This window comes from Silurus aristotelis (genome assembly GCF_946808225.1).
Source record: "Silurus aristotelis genome assembly, chromosome: 9".
NCBI classification, from domain to species: Eukaryota; Metazoa; Chordata; class Actinopteri; order Siluriformes; family Siluridae; genus Silurus; species Silurus aristotelis.
Window position 1 is genome coordinate 28,867,869 of NC_139582.1, and position 22,725 is coordinate 28,890,593.

The following is a 22,725-nucleotide window of genomic DNA, read 5'->3' on the forward strand; positions in this document are numbered from 1 at the left end:
TACCGGAAACTGTCCACTCTCTCCACTGGGGTCCCGCTGATGTTTATAGGTTGGTATGACCGCTCCCGCTTTGTGCTGAAGTCCACGATCAACTCCTTAGTCTTGCTGACGTTCAGGAGAAGGTTGTTCTCCTGGCACCATCTCTCCAGGTTTTTAACCTCCTGTAGGTAGGCCGTCTCGTCGTTGTTAGAGATCAGACACGTCAGCAAACTTGATGATGGTGGTGGAGTTGGATGTGGCCACACAGTCATGTGTGTACATTGAGTAAAGCAGGGGGCTCAGAACACAACCCTGGGGGGCGCCAGTGCTAAGGGTGAGGGTGGATGGGGTGTTTTTTTCCCACCCGTACGGCTTGTGGTCTGTCTGTCAGGAAGTTAGAGATCCATTGACACAGCGGAGTCCCAGGACCTCCAACTTAGAGGTGAGTGTGGAGGGAATTATGGTGTTAAACGCTGAACTGTAGTCCACGAACAACATCTTTGCATAATTCCCATTTCTTTGGTCCAGGTGGCTCATCGTGGTGTGGAGAAGATGAGCAATGGCGTCCTCAGTAGAGCGGTTCTGACGGTACGCAAACTGCAGTGGGTCCAGTGTGTCTGGTAGTGATGCAGTGATGAAGTCTCTGACCAGTCTCTCGAAGCACTTCATCACTACTGAGGTCAAGGCTACAGGGCGGTAGTTGTTAAGGCAGGCGGGCTGGGGTTTCTTCGGGACCGGAACAATGGTGGACTGTTTGAAACATGAGGGGACAACAGACTGTTCCAGTGAGAGGTTGAATATCTCAGTGAACACCGGTGCTAGCTGGTCAGCGCAGGCTTTCAGAACCCGGCCTGTGATGCCATCTGGTCCTGCTGCCTTCCTGGTATTCACTCTCTTGAAAGCCCTCCTTACGTCATGCTCCGAGATGGTGAACGTGTTTACCTCTCCGGCTCTCTCGGCGTGCACGCTGGTTGTGCCGCTAGCGTGGTTAGCTGCAGCCTCGAAACTAGCGTAAAAGGTGTTTAGCTCGTCTGCCAGAGAAGCGTCCGCATTCACCATTTTAGAAGATGGTGTTTTATAGTCCGTTATTGTTCTTAGTCCCTGCCACAGGTTCCTAGAGCCACCATGTTGAAACTGTGACTCTAGTTTCCTCCCGTAGCGCCGCTTTGCTTCCTTCACCGCTCTGCGAACACTGTAAGACGCAGCCTTGTACTCGTCCATGTCCCCGGTGGCGAGCCCCGTGTTGTAGGCAGCGGAGCGGGATCTCAGAGCGTCGCGGATAGTTTTATCCACCCACGGCTTCTGGTTGGGAAACGTTCTGATAGTGGTTTTCTGCACTGTATCATCAGCTAGATTCCCGATGAAAACTATGAAAATGTTTCCCGATGAAAATGATATTTGAAATATTCCAACCTTAATTCTGAAAATCAAATCAGTTATAGAGACGCCATTTCATAGCACAACAGAAAGAAAGACAGAGTAATAAAGGGGTGTTAACCGTATGTATTTCTGTTTTAATGCATCAAAAGGGGAAGAGACTGAGCTGAAACAGACTGATAATCACAATCTTTACTGCTGGTGCTCACAAATACAGTACGGGTGAAGGAGGAACAAACTAAGTGAGAAAGTTATTGTTTATTAAAAGTGTAAGATTTCTTGAAAGCATTTCTTGAAAGCATTTCCAAGGAAATCTTTGCATTAAATTCAACACCTGGTGGATCTTTAAGTGACGTTTGTCTGAAGGCAGAATGGCGAGAAACATTACAGCAGCAGCTGCAATCCTCGTGTTACTGACTGGTAAACTTCTCATATATTTCAGCTCTTTTGACTGTTTTTCTGTGCGATTATGTCGTTGCTGTATCCTTTCAGTCTGTGTGCAAGATTGATCCTTTGTATGGTGCTGTAGAGTAAACATCAGGAGTTACAGAGCAAGAAACTAAACGAATTATTGCAACTTTTACTGAAAACATGCGAATGTACAAAAAACTCATGATGTATATTAGGCATGTATTTTACACAACAATATATTAGTATCCTCCACTGTTCTTCATCTGTGTGAGTTTATTTGTACTGTTTATATTCTTCAAACCAAGAGGAAGTTTGTAAACTGTTTCAAACTGAGATCTATTTTTACATGTCATTTTCACATGATTTTGGTACAATCGCTCTGTGTGACTAAAAACAGCAGCATCAGTGGTAAAGTCTAAAGTAACACCTTCCTGATCAGTGTATGTGTCATCGTTTTAATTTCAACTTCACATGTGTGTGTGTGTGTGTGTGTGTGTGTGTGTGTGTGTGTGTGTGTGTGTGTGTGTGTGTGTGTGTGTGTGTGTGTGTGTTCCAGGAGTTCAGGCTCAGCCCAGTGTAACTTTCCCCACTCAGAGTCTCTGTGCTGTTGCTGAATCTTCAGTAAAAATCCCCTGTACATTTACAAATCCTGATCACTCCAGTGTCACACAGAGAGAGTGGTATCGAGTCCAGAGCTCTGAAGGAGAACCACAAGACCTGAGTAAAGATCCACAATATTCAGGACGAGCTATAATCTGGACATCTGACTTTACGCTGACAGTGAAAAATGTGAGTGTGAGTGACTCTGGAGTTTATAACATTAGATTTAAAACACAGAGCAGTGACTGGATATCAGCGCCATCTGGAGTTCATCTAACTGTTACAGGTAATAATGCACATGTAGACTTTGCAGTATAATATGATATATAACAGGTCTGTAGTATTTACAGAGTTTTTGTACATTATTGTGTGTAGATTTGCAGGTGAAGGTGGAGCCTAAACCTGAAGGACAGAAAGAAGTAAAACTGACCTGCAGTTTCACCTGCAGTCTCAGTCCATACAATTTCGACTGGTACAGGAATGGCCAAAAGTTAAAAACTACATATGATAACTTCATTGTCCTCGACTCGACTAGACTACATGATGAAGGCAGCTACTCCTGTAGGGCGTATGAGAGTGAACGTCGCTCTCCTCCAGTGTGTAAGTGTCAGAGTAAATCTGTCCAGATTCCTCCCCCTCAAGTTTACAATAAAATTGACAAGACACCTAATTTTCGAAATTAAACTCAATATCTTCTGTTTTCACTACATTTATGACCAGAACTAGATGATAATTATGGGATGCCAGGCTTCAAAAGAAGATCCTCCCACAGTTATTACCTCTCTATATGTTTCAGGTGTAATGAGTAAGGCGTTTTGGCGTGTGACTTACACTCCTGATCATGTGTGTGCTCTGAAAGGCACATTGGTTGATCTCTCCTGCTCTTATACGCACCCTGCAGAACACACAGTGAGAACATCAGTGTGGTTCATTAAACAGAAGGCTGATGATGATCCTGTAGATGTGAGAAAGGGTGAGGAGTATCAGGGCCGAGTGCAGGACACACAGAACTCTCAGAATAACTGTAGTCTGAGAATCACTAACCTGAGAGAGACAGATGCTCAAACATACAGATTCAGATTCTACACTGATGGAGGTGATTACACTGGAGAACCTGGAGTCGCTCTGTCTGTTACAGGTGCTGTACAGTTATACAAGTATATATTTACTAAATAAAGTTAATAAAGAGAAAAATAATTACTCACATACTTTCTATAATTTGCAGATCTGAAGGTTACAGTATCAGACTGGACTGATCAGTACATGGAGCTGAGCTGTAACACCACCTGCACTCTGTCTAACAATCCCACTTACATCTGGTACAAGAACGGACAGCGGGTGAATGAGAGTAAATCTGCCTCCTGCTCTGTAGCTGCAGTCAGTGGTGAGGTCAGTTACAGCTGTGCTGTTGAAGGCCACGACAGTCTCCGATCTCCTCCAGTGTGTAAGTGTGGATTTACCTTTTTTTAAACACAGTATTTTTATATAACAAATGCTGATCCTGAACCAACACCAGCTGATTTAGTTGTTGTATTTCTATACAGATTCCCCTAAAAACACCAGAGCAGTGGTTCATCCATCTGGAGACCTAATGGAGGGGGATTCAGTGACTCTGAGCTGTAGCAGTGATGCAAACCCTCCTGTTCACACCTACTCCTGGTTTAAGCAGATAGAATCTACAGACACACCGCTGACAACAAGCCAGAATTACAGCATCAGCAACATCAACACCAATCACAATGGACTCTATTACTGCACTGCTCACAACCAGCTGGGACGGCAAAACTCTACACCCGTACACCTGAATGTGTTAGGTAAGTGCATTGTAACACTGTCACATAGCTTTATGAAGCAGAAGAAAAAATATCAATGAAATGGTGTATCATCTTTTTTATGATTTATTTCTGAAGGTTCAGAGAACACAGTGTTAAAGTTCAGCGTGGTGGGTCTGGTTGTCTTCCTGGCAGTAACACTCCTCTCAGGAGCTCTGTGGATGTGGTATGTAAAATGCAAACATACTAATTATGTTGAAAAAAACGATTTATAATTAGCATGAACATGTGCTTGGCGTTCCTCAGGAAGCGGAAGTCGAGCTCAGCTAATAAACACAGCAGCACTGCCGAGGGTGAACAGGTGAGTGTGACTGAATGGAGCGACTGTTTGATCGTGTTCAAGTTGAAACTTAATTCTGTGCTCCTTTTTTCAACGTCAGCCTGCTCCAGTGTATGACAATGTTCCAGCCTCAAACCACAGACACAGAGTCACCTCAGATGATCAGGAGAATGTTGCCTACGCTAGTGTTGTTTTTAAACAATCCCACAGCCAGGGACGGTCTCGGTCACCCAGACTTCCTCCAGACACCACAGATGAGGAGAATGTTCAGTACGCTGCTGTGAATATTCGTAGGAGCACTGCTGCCACCCAGTGAGCAAATCATTATCATTACACCAACACTAACTCTGCTGCTCAGGCTACTTCATTAACTGACTGATTAGATGTGCATTATTCGTGTCTTTAAGTCACCTCTTTTTGTTCCATAGGCTTATGACAGATGATTCATCTCTGATCTACAGCAAAATCCAGCACGTCCCCAGAAAAAGCAAGAGCTGAGACAGATGTGAATGCTCTTTTCTGTATTTAAACTGAACAGGAGAAGAAGAACGTCTTTGGCATTTCATCAGAACAGCAGTATTTATGCTTCAGTAGTGTGTTGTAGTGCTTTAAAAGTATACCTTTACCTTAAGAAATCTATTTTCAGGTAAAAAAATTTTTTTAAGGGAATATAGATTCATAATATATATTTATTTGACATTTATGTTTTAGTTCCATTATAATTTAAAAAAAAAATAATAATATTTTAATATTTATTTTGTTACAATTTACATTTCCTATCAGCCACTGCACATTAAGGGGCCCTGTCACATGTCTCTTTGTGCACCTGAATCCTGTTGTGGATAATTAAGACTTGTATTTAGACTCAGCGTATGTTGCAACTTTTTTCTTCTCCATGGTTTTGTACCCTTGATCCATGTTTCAGTTTGCTTGTTGTTTCTTTGTTATTCATTGTGTTTTTTCTTCAGAGTTTGTATTTATTTTGAATAAATAGAAAGCATAGTCTGGGTTAATTAACACATTTATATTGACCAGATAATTCCACATTTGGCATAACTTCAATGTCCTCAATATTAATACACAAAGTGGAAAACATTACAAATAAAGAAAAACCTTTAAATAAAAAGGTGTGTCCAAACTTTTGACTGGTAGAGTGTATATACTGTACTGTACAGACACAAACACACACACACACACACACACACACACAGAGTTCTTTGCAGAGGTTTTACCAGTGGTGGGCCATCAGGGCCATCAAAGCCTTCTCTTCTGGCCTAAACACGATCAGAAGCACTGACCTACATTTAACACCTAAATTCTAATATTTGTTCCATGAAATTGTTATAATTTATTCCCAACAGTTTATTCTCTTCATTTTGTAGCGTTTCTCTCGTTGCTATGCTAACCAATTTGGCTACCTCTGTATTCCAGGGGTTGCTGGCATCTTTCTCATTGGATGCCATAATATTATTGGTGGTTGTTATGATGTTATTAGATACATGGTTGCTAATGTATCACTAAATCGTTCTCATGATATCAAATCAAATCAAATCAAATTTTATTCATCACATACACATACATACAGGGTACGACATGTAGTGAAATGTTTTGTACGATGGTCCGGCATGAGGGAATAGGATGGGGGAAAGAAAAGGAGGCAGATAAATAACTATAAGGTATAAGAAAAACTATTAAAATAAAATAAAATAAATAAATAAAATAAAATAAATGAATATAAGGTATAAAGATATATAGATATATAAAAGGATAATGTATGAAACAAATATACATATAAACAGTAAACAATGTGTAGTGAAAAATGTAAACAAAATAAAAATGTAAACAATAGGCAATTTGTGGTGGGTTGTCCATAAAGTGTCCGTGTGCGGTATGGTGTGGTGTAAAGGTCCGTAAAGTGTCCATGTGCAATATGGTGCAATATGGTCCATGTGGTATGAATAAAATAAAAAGCGCACTGTCCTGTGCAAGTCCAGAGTTTAAAGTGTCGTGGTGCGAACGGTGAGATATGTTTAAAGTGACGTGGTGCGAAGGTGAATATATGTACAGAGAAGTGTGATGATGATGGTGGAGAGAGTGGGCCAGTTCTAGATCCTGGGTGTTTCCTGGTTTAAACACCGGATGGCCTGCGGGAAGAAGCTCCTCCTTATTCTCTCTGTGTTCGCTTTCAGGGAGCGGAAGTGTTTTCCTGAACGCAACAGAGAAAAAAGTCCATTTTTGGGATGGCTGAGGTTCTTCATAATCTTCCTGGCTCTGGTCCTGCACCACGTGCTATAGATGTCCTGCAGGTTAGGGAGCTCAGTGTGGATGGTACGTTCAGCTGAATGCACAGGACCAAGACAGATCCTGTGTGATGTTAACACCAAGGTACCGGAAACTGTCCACTCTCTCCACTGGGGTCCCGCTGATGTTTATAGGTTGGTATGACCGCTCCCGCTTTGTGCTGAAGTCCACGATCAACTCCTTAGTCTTGCTGACGTTCAGGAGAAGGTTGTTCTCCTGGCACCATCTCTCCAGGTTTTTAACCTCCTGTAGGTAGGCCGTCTCGTCGTTGTTAGAGATCAGACACGTCAGCAAACTTGATGATGGTGGTGGAGTTGGATGTGGCCACACAGTCATGTGTGTACATTGAGTAAAGCAGGGGGCTCAGAACACAACCCTGGGGGGCGCCAGTGCTAAGGGTGAGGGTGGATGGGGTGTTTTTTTCCCACCCGTACGGCTTGTGGTCTGTCTGTCAGGAAGTTAGAGATCCATTGACACAGCGGAGTCCCAGGACCTCCAACTTAGAGGTGAGTGTGGAGGGAATTATGGTGTTAAACGCTGAACTGTAGTCCACGAACAACATCTTTGCATAATTCCCATTTCTTTGGTCCAGGTGGCTCATCGTGGTGTGGAGAAGATGAGCAATGGCGTCCTCAGTAGAGCGGTTCTGACGGTACGCAAACTGCAGTGGGTCCAGTGTGTCTGGTAGTGATGCAGTGATGAAGTCTCTGACCAGTCTCTCGAAGCACTTCATCACTACTGAGGTCAAGGCTACAGGGCGGTAGTTGTTAAGGCAGGCGGGCTGGGGTTTCTTCGGGACCGGAACAATGGTGGACTGTTTGAAACATGAGGGGACAACAGACTGTTCCAGTGAGAGGTTGAATATCTCAGTGAACACCGGTGCTAGCTGGTCAGCGCAGGCTTTCAGAACCCGGCCTGTGATGCCATCTGGTCCTGCTGCCTTCCTGGTATTCACTCTCTTGAAAGCCCTCCTTACGTCATGCTCCGAGATGGTGAACGTGTTTACCTCTCCGGCTCTCTCGGCGTGCACGCTGGTTGTGCCGCTAGCGTGGTTAGCTGCAGCCTCGAAACGAGCGTAAAAGGTGTTTAGCTCGTCTGCCAGAGAAGCGTCCGCATTCACCATTTTAGAAGATGGTGTTTTATAGTCCGTTATTGTTCTTAGTCCCTGCCACAGGTTCCTAGAGCCACCATGTTGAAACTGTGACTCTAGTTTCCTCCCGTAGCGCCGCTTTGCTTCCTTCACCGCTCTGCGAACACTGTAAGACGCAGCCTTGTACTCGTCCATGTCCCCGGTGGCGAGCCCCGTGTTGTAGGCAGCGGAGCGGGATCTCAGAGCGTCGCGGATAGTTTTATCCACCCACGGCTTCTGGTTGGGAAACGTTCTGATAGTGGTTTTCTGCACTGTATCATCAGCTAGATTCCCCATGAAAACTATGAAAATGTTTCCCGATGAAAATGATATTTGAAATATTCCAACCTTAATTCTGAAAATCAAATCAGTTATAGAGACGCCATTTCATAGCACAACAGAAAGAAAGACAGAGTAATAAAGGGGTGTTAACCGTATGTATTTCTGTTTTAATGCATCAAAAGGGGAAGAGACTGAGCTGAAACAGACTGATAATCACAATCTTTACTGCTGGTGCTCACAAATACAGTACGGGTGAAGGAGGAACAAACTAAGTGAGAAAGTTATTGTTTATTAAAAGTGTAAGATTTCTTGAAAGCATTTCTTGAAAGCATTTCCAAGGAAATCTTTGCATTAAATTCAACACCTGGTGGATCTTTAAGTGACGTTTGTCTGAAGGCAGAATGGCGAGAAACATTACAGCAGCAGCTGCAATCCTCGTGTTACTGACTGGTAAACTTCTCATATATTTCAGCTCTTTTGACTGTTTTTCTGTGCGATTATGTTGTTGCTGTATCCTTTCAGTCTGTGTGCAAGATTGATCCTTTGTATGGTGCTGTAGAGTAAACATCAAGAGTTACAGAGCAAGAAACTAAACGAATTATTGCAACTTTTACTGAAAACATGCGAATGTACAAAAAACTCATGATGTATATTAGGCATGTATTTTACACAACAATATATTAGTATCCTCCACCGTTCTTCATCTGTGTGAGTTTATTTGTACTGTTTATATTCTTCAAACCAAGAGGAAGTTTGTAAACTGTTTCAAACTGAGATCTATTTTTACATGTCATTTTCACATGATTTTGGTACAATCGCTCTGTGTGACTAAAAACAGCAGCATCAGTGGTAAAGTCTAAAGTAACACCTTCCTGATCAGTGTATGTGTCATCGTTTTAATTTCAACTTCACATGTGTGTGTGTGTGTGTGTGTGTGTGTGTGTGTGTGTGTGTGTGTGTGTGTGTGTGTGTGTGTGTGTGTGTGTGTGTGTGTTTTATGTTCCAGGAGTTCAGGCTCAGCCCAGTGTCACTTTCCCCACTCAGAGTTTCTGTGCTGTTGCTGAATCTTCAGTAAAAATCCCCTGTACATTTACAAAACCTGATCACTCCAGTGTCACACAGAGCGAGTGGTATCGAGTCCAGAGCTCTGAAGGAGAACCACAAGACCTGAGTAAAGATCCACAATATTCAGGACGAGTTATAATCTGGACATCTGAATGTTCGCTGTCAGTGAAAAATGTGAGTGTGAGTGACTCTGGAGTTTATAACATTAGATTTAAAACACAGAGCAGTGACTGGATATCAGCGCCATCTGGAGTTCATCTGACTGTTACAGGTAATAATGCACATGTAGACTTTGCAGTATAATATGATATATAACAAGTCTTTAGTATTTACAGAGTTTTTGTACATTATTGTGTGTAGATTTGCAGGTGAAGGTGGAGCCTAAACCTGAAGGACAGAAAGAAGTAAAACTGACCTGCAGTTTCACCTGCAGTCTCAGTCCATACAATTTCGACTGGTACAGGAATGGCCAAAAGTTAAAAACTACATATGATAACTTCATTGTCCTCGACTCGACTAGACTACATGATGAAGGCAGCTACTCCTGTAGGGCGTATGAGAGTGAACGTCGCTCTCCTCCAGTGTGTAAGTGTCAGAGTAAATCTGTCCAGATTCCTCCCCCTCAAGTTTCCAATAAAATTGACAAGACACCTAATTTTCGAAATTAAACTCAATATCTTCTGTTTTCACTACATTTATGACCAGAACTAGATGATAATTATGGGATGCCAGGCTTCAAAAGAAGATCCTCCCACAGTTATTACCTCTCTATATGTTTCAGGTGTAATGAGTAAGGCGTTTTGGCGTGTGACTTACACTCCTGATCATGTGTGTGCTCTGAAAGGCACATCGGTTGATCTCTCCTGCTCTTATACGCACCCTGCAGAACACACAGTGAGAACATCAGTGTGGTTCATTAAACAGAAGGCTGATGATGATCCTGTAGATGTGAGAAAGGGTGAGGAGTATCAGGGCCGAGTGCAGGACACACAGAACTCTCAGAATAACTGTAGTCTGAGAATCACTAACCTGAGAGAGACAGATGCTCAAACATACAGATTCAGATTCTACACTGATGGAGGTAATTACACTGGAGAACCTGGAGTCGCTCTGTCTGTTACAGGTGATGTACAGTTATACAAGTATATATTTACTAAATAAAGTTAATAAAGAGCAAAATAATTACTCACATACTTTCTATAATTTGCAGATCTGAAGGTTACAGTATCAGACTGGACTGATCAGGACATGGAGCTGAGCTGTAACACCACCTGCACTCTGTCTAACAATCCCACTTACATCTGGTACAAGAACGGACAGCGGGTGAATGAGAGTAAATCTGCCTCCTGCTCTGTAGCTGCAGTCAGTGGTGAGGTCAGTTACAGCTGTGCTGTTGAAGGCCACGACAGTCTCCGATCTTCTCCAGTGTGTAAGTGTGGATTTACCTTTTTTTAAACACAGTATTTTTATATAACAAATGCTGATCCTGAACCAACACCAGCTGATTTAGTTGTTGTATTTCTATACAGATTCCCCTAAAAACACCAGAGCAGTGGTTCATCCATCTGGAGACCTAATGAAGGGGGATTCAGTGACTCTGAGCTGTAGCAGTGATGCAAACCCTGCTGTTCACACCTACTCCTGGTTTAAGCAGATAGAATCTACAGACACACTGCTGACAACAAGCCAGAATTACAGCATCAGCGACATCAACACCAATCACAATGGACTCTATTACTGCACTGCTCACAACCAGCTGGGACGGCAAAACTCTGCACCCGTACACCTGAATGTGTTAGGTATGTGCATTGTAACACTGTCACATAGCTTTATGAAGCAGATGAAAAAATATCAATGAAATGGTGTATCATCTTTTTTATGATTTATTTCTGAAGGTTCAGAGAACACAGTGTTAAAGTTCAGCGTGGTGGGTCTGGTTGTCTTCCTGGCAGTAACACTCCTCTCAGGAGCTCTGTGGATGTGGTATGTAAAATGCAAACATACTAATTATGTTGAAAAAAACGATTTATAATTAGCATGAACATGTGCTTGGCGTTCCTCAGGAAGCGGAAGTCGAGCTCAGCTAATAAACACAGCAGCACTGCCGAGGGTGAACAGGTGAGTGTGACTGAATGGAGCGACTGTTTGATCGTGTTCAAGTTGAAACTTAATTCTGTGCTCCTTTTTTCAACGTCAGCCTGCTCCAGTGTATGACAATGTTCCAGCCTCAAACCACAGACACAGAGTCACCTCAGATGATCAGGAGAATGTTGCCTACGCTAGTGTTGTTTTTAAACAATCCCACAGCCAGGGACGGTCTCGGTCACCCAGACTTCCTCCAGACACCACAGATGAGGAGAATGTTCAGTACGCTGCTGTGAATATTCGTAGGAGCACTGCTGCCACCCAGTGAGCAAATCATTATCATTACACCAACACTAACTCTGCTGCTCAGGCTACTTCATTAACTGACTGATTAGATGTGCATTATTCGTGTCTTTAAGTCACCTCTTTTTGTTCCATAGGCTTATGACAGATGATTCATCTCTGATCTACAGCAAAATCCAGCACGTCCCCAGAAAAAGCAAGAGCTGAGACAGATGTGAATGCTCTTTTCTGTATTTAAACTGAACAGGAGAAGAAAAACGTCTTTGGCATTTCATCAGAACAGCAGTATTTATGCTTCAGTAGTGTGTTGTAGTGCTTTAAAAGTATACCTTTACCTTAAGAAATCTATTTTCAGGTAAGAATTTTTTTTAAGGGAATTTAGATTCATAATATATATTTATTTGACATTTATGTTTTAGTTCCATTATAATAAAAAAAAAAAATAATAATATTTTAATATTTATTTTGTTACAATTTACATTTCCTATCAGCCACTGCACATTAAGGGGCCCTGTCACATGTCTCTTTGTGCACCTGAATCCTGTTGTGGATAATTAAGACTTGTATTTAGACTCAGCGTATGTTGCAACTTTTTTCTTCTCCATGGTTTTGTACCCTTGATCCATGTTTCAGTTTGCTTGTTGTTTCTTTGTTATTCATTGTGTTTTTTCTTCAGAGTTTGTATTTATTTTGAATAAATAGAAAGCATAGTCTGGGTTAATTAACACATTTATATTGACCAGATAATTCCACATTTGGCATAACTTCAATGTCCTCAATATTAATACACAAAGTGGAAAACATTACAAATAAAGAAAAACCTTTGAATAAAAAGGTGTGTCCAAACTTTTGACTGGTAGAGTGTATATACTGTACTGTACAGACACAAACACACACACACACACACACACACACACACACACACAGAGTTCTTTGCAGAGGTTTTACCAGTGGTGGGCCATCAGGGCCATCAAAGCCTTCTCTTCTGGCCTAAACACGATCAGAAGCACTGACCTACATTTAACACCTAAATTCTAATATTTGTTCCATGAAATTGTTATAATTTATTCCCAACAGTTTATTCTCTTCATTTTGTAGCGTTTCTCTCGTTGCTATGCTAACCAATTTGGCTACCTCTGTATTCCAGGGGTTGCTGGCATCTTTCTCATTGGATGCCATAATATTATTGGTGGTTGTTATGATGTTATTAGATACATGGTTGCTAATGTATCACTAAATCGTTCTCATGATATCAAATCAAATCAAATCAAATTTAATTCATCACATACACATACATACAGGGTACGACATGTAGTGAAATGTTTTGTACGATGGTCCGGCATGAGGGAATAGGATGGGGGAAAGAAAAGGAGGCAGATAAATAACTATAAGGTATAAGAAAAACTATTAAAATAAAATAAAATAAATAAATAAAATAAAATAAATGAATATAAGGTATAAAGATATATAGATATATAAAAGGATATTGTATGAAACAAATATACATATAAACAGTAAACAATGTGTAGTGAAAAATGTAAACAAAAGAAAAATGTAAACAATAGGCAATTTGTGGTGGGTTGTCCATAAAGTGTCCGTGTGCGGTATGGTGTGGTGTAAAGGTCCGTAAAGTGTCCATGTGCAATATGGTGCAATATGGTCCATGTGGTATGAATAAAATAAAAAGCGCACTGTGCTGTGCAAGTCCAGAGTTTAAAGTGTCGTGGTGCGAACGGTGAGATATGTTTAAAGTGACGTGGTGCGAAGGTGAATATATGTACAGAGAAGTGTGATGATGATGGTGGAGAGAGTGGGCCAGTTCTAGATCCTGGGTGTTTCCTGGTTTAAACACCGGATGGACTGCGGGAAGAAGCTCCTCCTCATTCTCTCTGTGTTCGCTTTCAGGGAGCGGAAGCGTTTTCCTGAACGCAACAGAGAAAAAAGTCCATTGTTGGGATGGCTGAGGTTCTTCATAATCTTCCTGGCTCTGGTCCTGCACCACGTGCTATAGATGTCCTGCAGGTTAGGGAGCTCAGTGTGGATGGTACGTTCAGCTGAACGCACAGGACCAAGACAGATCCTGTGTGATGTTAACACCAAGGTACCGGAAACTGTCCACTCTCTCCACTGGGGTCCCGCTGATGTTTATAGGTTGGTATGACCGCTCCCGCTTTGTGCTGAAGTCCACGATCAACTCCTTAGTCTTGCTGACGTTCAGGAGAAGGTTGTTCTCCTGGCACCATCTCTCCAGGTTTTTAACCTCCTGTAGGTAGGCCGTCTCGTCGTTGTTAGAGATCAGACCCGTCAGCAAACTTGATGATGGTGGTGGAGTTGGATGTGGCCACACAGTCATGTGTGTACATTGAGTAAAGCAGGGGGCTCAGAACACAACCCTGGGGGGCGCCAGTGCTAAGGGTGAGGGTGGATGAGGTGTGTTTTCCCACCCGTTCGGCTTGTGGTCTGTCTGTCAGGAAGTTAGAGATCCATTGACACAGCGGAGTCCCAGGACCTCCAACTTAGAGGTGAGTGTGGAGGGAATTATGGTGTTAAACGCTGAACTGTAGTCCACAAACAACATCTTTGCATAATTCCCATTTCTTTGGTCCAGGTGGCTCATCGTGGTGTGGAGAAGATGAGCAATGGCGTCCTCAGTAGAGCGGTTTTGACGGTACGCAAACTGCAGTGGGTCCAGTGTGTCTGGTAGTGATGCAGTGATGAAGTCTCTGACCAGTCTCTCGAAGCACTTCATCACTACTGAGGTCAAGGCTACAGGGCGGTAGTCGTTAAGGCAGGCGGGCTGGGGTTTCTTCGGGACCGGAACAATGGTGGACTGTTTGAAACATGAGGGGACAACAGACTGTTCCAGTGAGAGGTTGAATATCTCAGTGAACACCGGTGCTAGCTGGTCAGCGCAGGCTTTCAGAACCCGGCCTGTGATGCCATCTGGTCCTGCTGCCTTCCTGGTATTCACTCTCTTGAAAGCCCTCCTTACGTCATGCTCCGAGATGGTGAACGTGTTTACCTCTCCGGCTCTCTCGGCGTGCACGCTGGTTCTGCCGCTAGCGTGGTTAGCTGCAGCCTCGAAACGAGCGTAAAAGGTGTTTAGCTCGTCTGCCAGAGAAGCGTCCGCATTCACCATTTTAGAAGATGGTGTTTTATAGTCCGTTATTGTTCTTAGTCCCTGCCACAGGTTCCTAGAGCCACCATGTTGAAACTGTGACTCTAGTTTCCTCCCGTAGCGCCGCTTTGCTTCCTTCACCGCTCTGCGAACACTGTAAGACGCAGCCTTGTACTCGTCCATGTCCCCGGTGGCGAGCCCCGTGTTGTAGGCAGCGGAGCGGGATCTCAGAGCGTCGCGGATAGTTTTATCCACCCACGGCTTCTGGTTGGGAAACGTTCTGATAGTGGTTTTCTGCACTGTATCATCAGCTAGATTCCCGATGAAAACTATGAAAATGTTTCCCGATGAAAATGATATTTGAAATATTCCAACCTTAATTCTGAAAATCAAATCAGTTATAGAGACGCCATTTCATAGCACAACAGAAAGAAAGACAGAGTAATAAAGGGGTGTTGACCGTATGTATTTCTGTTTTAATGCATCAAAAGGGGAAGAGACTGAGCTGAAACAGACTGATAATCACAATCTTTACTGCTGGTGCTCACAAATACAGTACGGGTGAAGGAGAAACAAACTAAGTGAGAAAGTTATTGTTTATTAAAAGTGTAAGATTTCTTGAAAGCATTTCTTGAAAGCATTTCCAAGGAAATCTTTGCATTCAATTCAACACCTGGTGGATCTTTAAGTGACGTCTGTCTGAAGGCAGAATGGCGAGAAACATTACAGCAGCAGCTGCAATCCTCGTGTTACTGACTGGTAAACTTCTCATATATTTCAGCTCTTTTTACTGTTTTTCTGTGCGATTATGTCGTTGCTGTATCCTTTCAGTCTGTGTGCAAGATTGATCCTTTGTATGGTGCTGTAGAGTAAACATCAGGAGTTACAGAGCAAGAAACTAAACGAATTATTGCAACTTTTACTGAAAACATGCGAATGTAAAAAAAAACTCATGATGTATATTAGGCATGTATTTTACACAACAATATATTAGTATCCACCACCGTTCTTCATCTGTGTGCGTTTATTTGTACTGTTTATATTCTTCAAACCAAGAGGAAGTTTGTAAACTGTTTCAAACTGAGATCTATTTTTACATGTCATTTTCACATGATTTTGGTACAATCGCTCTGTGTGACTAAAAACAGCAGCATCAGTGGTAAAGTCTAAAGTAACACCTTCCTGATCAGTGTATGTGTCATCGTTTTAATTTCAGCTTCATATGTGTGTGTGTGTGTGTGTGTGTGTGTGTGTGTGTGTGTGTGTGTGTGTGTGTGTGTGTGTGTGTGTGTTCCAGGAGTTCAGGCTCAGCCCAGTGTAACTTTCCCCACTCAGAGTTTCTGTGCTGTTGCTGAATCTTCAGTAAAAATCCGCTGTACATTTACAAATCCTGATCACTCCAGTGTCACACAGAGCGAGTGGTATCGAGTCCAGAGCTCTGAAGGAGAACCACAAGACCTGAGTAAAGATCCACAATATTCAGGACGAGTTATATTCTGGACATCTGAATGTGCGCTGACAGTGAAAAATGTGAGTGTGAGTGACTCTGGAGTTTATAACATTAGATTTAAAACACAGAGCAGTGACTGGATATCAGCGCCATCTGAAGTTCATCTAACTGTTACAGGTAATAATGCACACATAGACTTTGCAGTATAATATGATATATAACAGGTCTGTAGTATTTAAAGAGTTTTTGTACATTATTGTGTGTAGATTTGCAGGTGAAGGTGGAGCCTAAACCTGAAGGACAGAAAGAAGTAAAACTGACCTGCAGTTTCACCTGCAGTCTCAGAACATACAATTTCCACTGGTACAGGAATGGCCAAAAGTTAAAAACTACATATGATAACTTCATTGTCCTCGACTCGACTAGTCTACATGATGAAGGCAGCTACTCCTGTAGTACGTATGGGAGTGAACGTCGCTCTCCTCCAGTGTGTAAGTGTCAGAGTAAATCTGTCCAGATTCCTCCCTCTCAAGTTTACAATAAAATTGACAAGACACCTAATTTTCGAAATTAAACTCAATATCTTCTGTTTTAACTACATTTATGACCAGAACTAGATGATAATTATGGGATGCCAGGCTTCAAAAGAAGATCCTCCCACAGTTATTACCTCTCTATATGTTTCAGGTGTAATGAGTAAGGCGTGTTGGCGTGTGACTTACACTCCTGATCATGTGTGTGCTCTGAAAGGCACATCGGTTGATCTCTCCTGCTCTTATACGCACCCTGCAGAACACACAGTGAGAACATCAGTGTGGTTCATTAAACAGAAGGCTGATGATGATCCTGTAGATGTGAGAAAAGGTGAGGAGCATCAGGGCCGAGTGCAGTACACACAGAACTCTCAGAATAACTGTAGTCTGAGAATCACTAACCTGAGAGAGACAGATGCTCAAACATACAGATTCAGATTCTACACTGATGAAGGTGATTACACTGGAGAACCTGGAGTCGCTCTGTCTGTTACAGGTGATGTACAGTTATACAAGTATATATTTACTAAATAAAGTGAATAGAGAGCAAAGTAATTACTCACATACTTTCTATAATTTGCAGATCTGAAGGTTATAGTATCAGACTGGACTGATCAGGACATGGAGCTGAGCTGTAACACCACCTGCACTCTGTCTAACAATCCCACTTACATCTGGTACAAGAACGGACAGCGGGTGAATGAGAGTAAATCTGCCTCCTGCTCTGTAGCTGCAGTCAGTGGTGAGGTCAGTTACAGCTGTGCTGTTGAAGGCCACGACAGTCTCCGATCTCCTCCAGTGTGTAAGTGTGGATTTACCTTTTTTTAAACACAGTATTTTTATATAACAAATGCTGATCCTGAACCAACACCAGCTGATTTAGTTGTTGTATTTCTATACAGATTCCCCTAAAAACACCAGAGCAGTGGTTCATCCATGTGGAGTCCTAATGGAGGGGGATTCAGTGACTCTGAGCTGTAGCAGTGATGCAAACCCTCCTGTTCACACCTACTCCTGGTTTAAGCAGATAGAATCTACAGACACACTGCTGACAACAAGCCAGAATTACAGCATCAGCAACATCAACACCAATCACAATGGACTCTATTACTGCACTGCTCACAACCAGCTGGGACGGCAAAACTCTGCACCTGTACACCTGAATGTGTTAGGTAAGTGTCATGTGTACTGTAGCTTCACCCTGAAGCTGAAAGATTATTTTCATATATCAGCATATCTCCAAGTTGTTTATACACACGTAAAGTTTTACTAGTTGTGTTTACTGAGTGAAAAGTCCATATACTGGGTGCAATGTAGTTATTAAGATTTGATGATTTCATTGCTGCAGTAAAATATATTTGTCTCTGTACCTGTAATAAAAGCTTTTCTTTCCCTCAGGTGATGAGGTGTGGAAGCTCCATGTTGCATGGGGAACTGCTGCACTCGTTCCTACTCTGCTTCTTCCTATTGCTGTTCTGGTCATTATGTGAGTAACTGAACTATTTTATTCTATAAATATCTGAATGAAACAAGAACAGATTGAAGAGCCGTGTTTTATGTTATTTGTGTGAATAGGAGGAAGAGAATAGCAAACAGAGACACTGACTTTCAGGTACTGAGAGACCGTTGTAATGTCTGTTTATGTCTTTTCTTCATCAAACTCTAGATCCTATAAAGTAAATAAAATAAGATTGGAAAATTTTGTTTCTTTTTCTCAGAGGGTTCCGGCACCTGAAGGCGACACGTACACAACACTGCAGCTCACGACGATGTCTCCAGATTATGATACTCTGCAAGTATGTACACAGTCTTTGTTTGTTTGTGTGTGTGTGTGTGTGTGTGTGTGTGTGTGTGTGTGTGTGTGTGTGTGTGTGTGTGTGTGTGTGTGTGTGTGTGTTAGCAACACACATACTACATTCTTCATTCTCTAATCTATTCCATTTAGAATATTAAGAGCTCTGTCAAGAGCCAACACCGAACCCTGCAGCCACGTCCTTAATTAAGACACCCTGACGGTAAGTGTACCTGCTTCACCAGACTGAGTATAAGTTTATATATCAAGTCTCAGGATTCAGGGGGTTTTGTATTTGTAGTTATTTCCTTTTACCACCAGATGTCGCCTTTGCCCTTTCCAAATGCTCAATTGTCTCCAGCTGTTCCCAATCTCCCACAGTCTATTTAAGGTCCTTCTTTGTGGTAGTTTTTCACTTGCTTCTTAATGTTGTATGGTCTACTGATAGTGTTTTGTTTCCCGTGTCCCCAGCATTGTTTCAAGTTGCCTCTTTTAAAGTTTTTAATATATTTTGCTTTTCTCTGCTTTTTTCTAGAAAAAGTCATTGGGACAACTCTTCTTGAGTTCTTTAAGAAGATTTTCAGTTTAATATTTTATTTCTTGTCTTCTTTGTTTATTCTTGTTTTTTACTTTATAATAAATACATTATGAAACCTTCCACCTTTTCATTGAGTCTATCTCTGATTAGGTTCATATGCCCCTCTGTGCCACATCTTATAGATGGTTTGACTATGAAGCCATTGTCCCTGGTTCAAGTCCTAACCGTCTCATAAAGGAAATTAAATCAAACAAAAGAGTATATGTTCCTTATTTTAATTGTAATACAAGCATGAATTTTAAGTATATAAATTGTCAGTAGATGCAAAAACACATTGTTCAGAAATTATTTTATTCAGGTGCAGGAATAAGTTAAATGCTGTTCAGAGAATAATATGTAATATAAACTTTTTATATTTCTCAAAATCAATGTCACAAATCATGTTAAGAAATGACAATTTCCACTGCATGTTAGTAGCATAAACATGTTAGCATTTGTGACTGAAATTATATCATTGTGTGCTTGAGGCTCATAGGTTGTTGCTATGTGGTTGCTATGCTAAATCTGTTGGCTGCTCGTTATTCAAATGGGTTACAAAAATTTTTTTTCAATACTTCTAGACTGTGCACACTCGTAACACAACTCCCATCCGAGTTGTAAAATAATAGTGTCACTTCAGCATCCTCGTTTTTGTGGAGAGCACAAGAGCACAAGAGCAGTGAAGTGTGGCAGCAAAACCCCTCACAGTGAACATCTTCTCTGGTCCTCCTACCTGTGTTTATCCATTTCTCTCATTCTCATGCTCATGCAGTGTCCAGTGACTGACTGAGGTCATTCTCTTTACCATTGTTGTGCAGAGAGACTATGAAGCTTCTGACCTTGAGGTAGGACATGTGCAAATCTTCACTGACCACTCTCATCCTGTACCAACACACTTGCAATTAAAAAACAACAAATTCAGCAGCAAGCAACCACACAAGAGCTAAAACTTCCCTGAACTTCCTCATACTTCCTTTACTCCTGCTCTTACACGCACCCTGCAGAACACACAGTGAGAACATCAGTGTGGTTCATTAAACAGAAGGCTGATGATGAGCTTGTAGATGTGAGAAAGGGTGAGGAGCATCAAGGTCGAGTGCAGGACACACAGAACTCTCAGAATAACTGTAGTCTGAGAATCACTAACCTGAGAGAGACAGATGTTCAAAAATACAGATTCAGTTTCTACACTGATCAGGACAAATACACCGGGAATTCTGGAGTCTCTCTGTCTGTTACAGGTGATGTCAAATTATTCTATAATTGCTTAAGTAATCTAGCAATAAACAGCTGAAAATGATTAAACATTTATTTACAGTATATAGTTATTATTGTGCAGATCTGAAGGTTACAGTATCAGACTGGAGAAATGGGTATAAAAAGCTGAGCTGCATCACCACCTGCACTCTGTCTAACAATCCCACTTACATCTGGTACAAGAACGGACAGCGTGTTCCTGACCAGAACAGAAATGAACTGGATCTGGATGTGAGCAGTGATGGCAGCTACTCCTGTGCTGTAACAGGACATGAGAATCTTCACTCTCCTGCAGTCTGTAAGAACTTTTCTCCTTCACTCAGTTTCTCATAATCCCACTGTCAGCTTCTGCTTATTGAGTGGTACATTTCTTTGTTTTAAACCATCAACCAAAACAAATCTGCCCAGTTTTTACCAATAAATACCATGACGAATGGAAATTTTAAATACAGACAATGTAGACCAATTTACAACGTACAGTAACGTTTTTTTTCTCATGATCTTTTATGAAGGTAGCAACAGATCACAACATATGTGATCTTATGTGATCAGGTGTTTTATTTCCCATCAGATTCCCCTAAAAACACAAAAGCAGAGGTTCTTCCAACTGGAGACCTAATGGAGGGGGATTCATTGACTCTGAGCTGTAGCAGTGATGCAGACCCTCCTGTTCACACCTACTCCTGGTTTAAGCAGAGAGCAGCTGCAGACACACTGCTGACAGCAAACCAGAATTACAGCATCAGCAATATCAGCTCCCTGCACAGTGGACTCTACTACTGCACTGCTTACAACCAGCTGGGACGTCAAAACTCTACACCCGTACACCTGAATGTGTTAGGTAAGTGTCATGTGTACTGTAGCTTCACCCTGAAGCTGAAAGATTACTTTCATATAAAAGCTTTTCTTTCCCTCATGTGATACAGGAGGTGTGGAAGCTCCATGCTGCATGGGGAGCTGCTGCACTTGTTCCTACTCTGCTTCTCCTTCTTCTTATTGCTGTTCTGGTCATTATGTGAGTAACTGAACTATTTTATTATATAAATATCTGAATGAAACAAGAACAGATTGAAGAGCCGTGTTTTATGTTATTTGTGTGAATAGGAGGAAGAGAATAGCAAACAGAGACACTGACTTTCAGGTACTGAGAGACCGTTGTAATTTATGTCTTTATCTTCATCAAACTCTAGATCCTATAAAGTAAATAAAATAAGATGATGTATATTAGGCATGTATTATTATTTGTACTGTTAATATTCTACAAACCCAGAGAAAGTTTGTGAACTGTTTCAAACTGAGATCTATTTTTACATGTCATTTTCACACGATCTTGGTTCAGTCGCTCTGTGTGACTAAAAACATCAGCATCAGTGGTGAAATCAAATGTAACACCCTTCCTGGTCAGTGTACGAGTATTACTTTAATTTCTGCTTTTAAGGCGTGTGTGTGTGTGTGTGTGTGTGTGTGTGTGTGTGTGTGTGTGTGTGTGTGTGTGTGTGTGTGTTCCAGGAGTTCAGGCTCAGCCCAGTGTAACTTTCCCCACTCAGAGTCTCTGTGCTCTTGCTGAATCTACAGTAAAAATCCCCTGTACATTTACAAATCCTGATCACTCCAGTGTCACACAGAGAGAGTGGTATCGAGTCCAGAGCTCTGAAGGAGAACCACAAGACCTGAGTAAAGATCCACAATATTCAGGACGAGTTATAATCTGGATATCTGAATGTACGCTGTCAGTGCAAAATGTGAGTGTGAGTGACTCTGGAGTTTATAACATTAGATTTAAAACACAGAGCAGTGACTGGATATCAGCGCCATCTGGAGTTCATCTAACTGTTACAGGTAATAATGCACACATAGACTTTGCAGTATAATATGATATATAACAGGTCTGTAGTATTTACAGAGTTTTTGTACATTATTGTGTGTAGATTTGCAGGTGAAGGTGGAGCCTAAACCTGAAGGACAGAGAGAAGTAAAACTGACCTGCAGTTTCACCTGCAGTCTCAGTCCATACAATTTCAACTGGTACAAGAATGGCCAAAAGTTAAAAACTACAAATGACAACTTCATTGTCCTCGACTCGACTAGACTACATGATGAAGGCAGCTACTCCTGTAGGGCGTATGAGAGTGAACGTCGCTCTCCTCCAGTGTGTAAGTGTCAGAGTAAATCTGTCCAGATTCCTCCCCCTCAAGTTTACAATAAAATTGACAAGACACCTAATTTTCGAAATTAAACTTAATATCTTCTGTTTTAACTACATTTATGACCAGAACTAGATGATAATTATGGGATGCCAGGCTTCAAAAGAAGATCCTCCCACAGTTATTACCTCTCTATATGTTTCAGGTGTA

The 22,725-nt window shown here is 41.7% G+C and overlaps 1 protein-coding gene across 1 annotated transcript; it reads left to right on the forward strand.

The window, feature by feature from the left end:
• Positions 1-1,727: 1,727 nt before the first annotated feature.
• LOC310731615 (B-cell receptor CD22-like) lies at positions 1,728-19,904 on the forward strand (the record flags this gene model as incomplete). Its single annotated transcript, XM_083551268.1, has 10 exons — positions 1,728-1,776; positions 3,227-3,505; positions 3,593-3,811; positions 3,912-4,181; positions 10,786-11,055; positions 17,648-17,917; positions 18,144-18,231; positions 18,321-18,357; positions 18,464-18,541; positions 19,887-19,904. 10 exons carry the CDS (start codon positions 1,728-1,730, stop codon positions 19,902-19,904), a joined length of 1,578 nt encoding a protein of 525 aa, XP_083407394.1.
• Between the last annotated feature and the right edge of the window lie 2,821 nt (positions 19,905-22,725).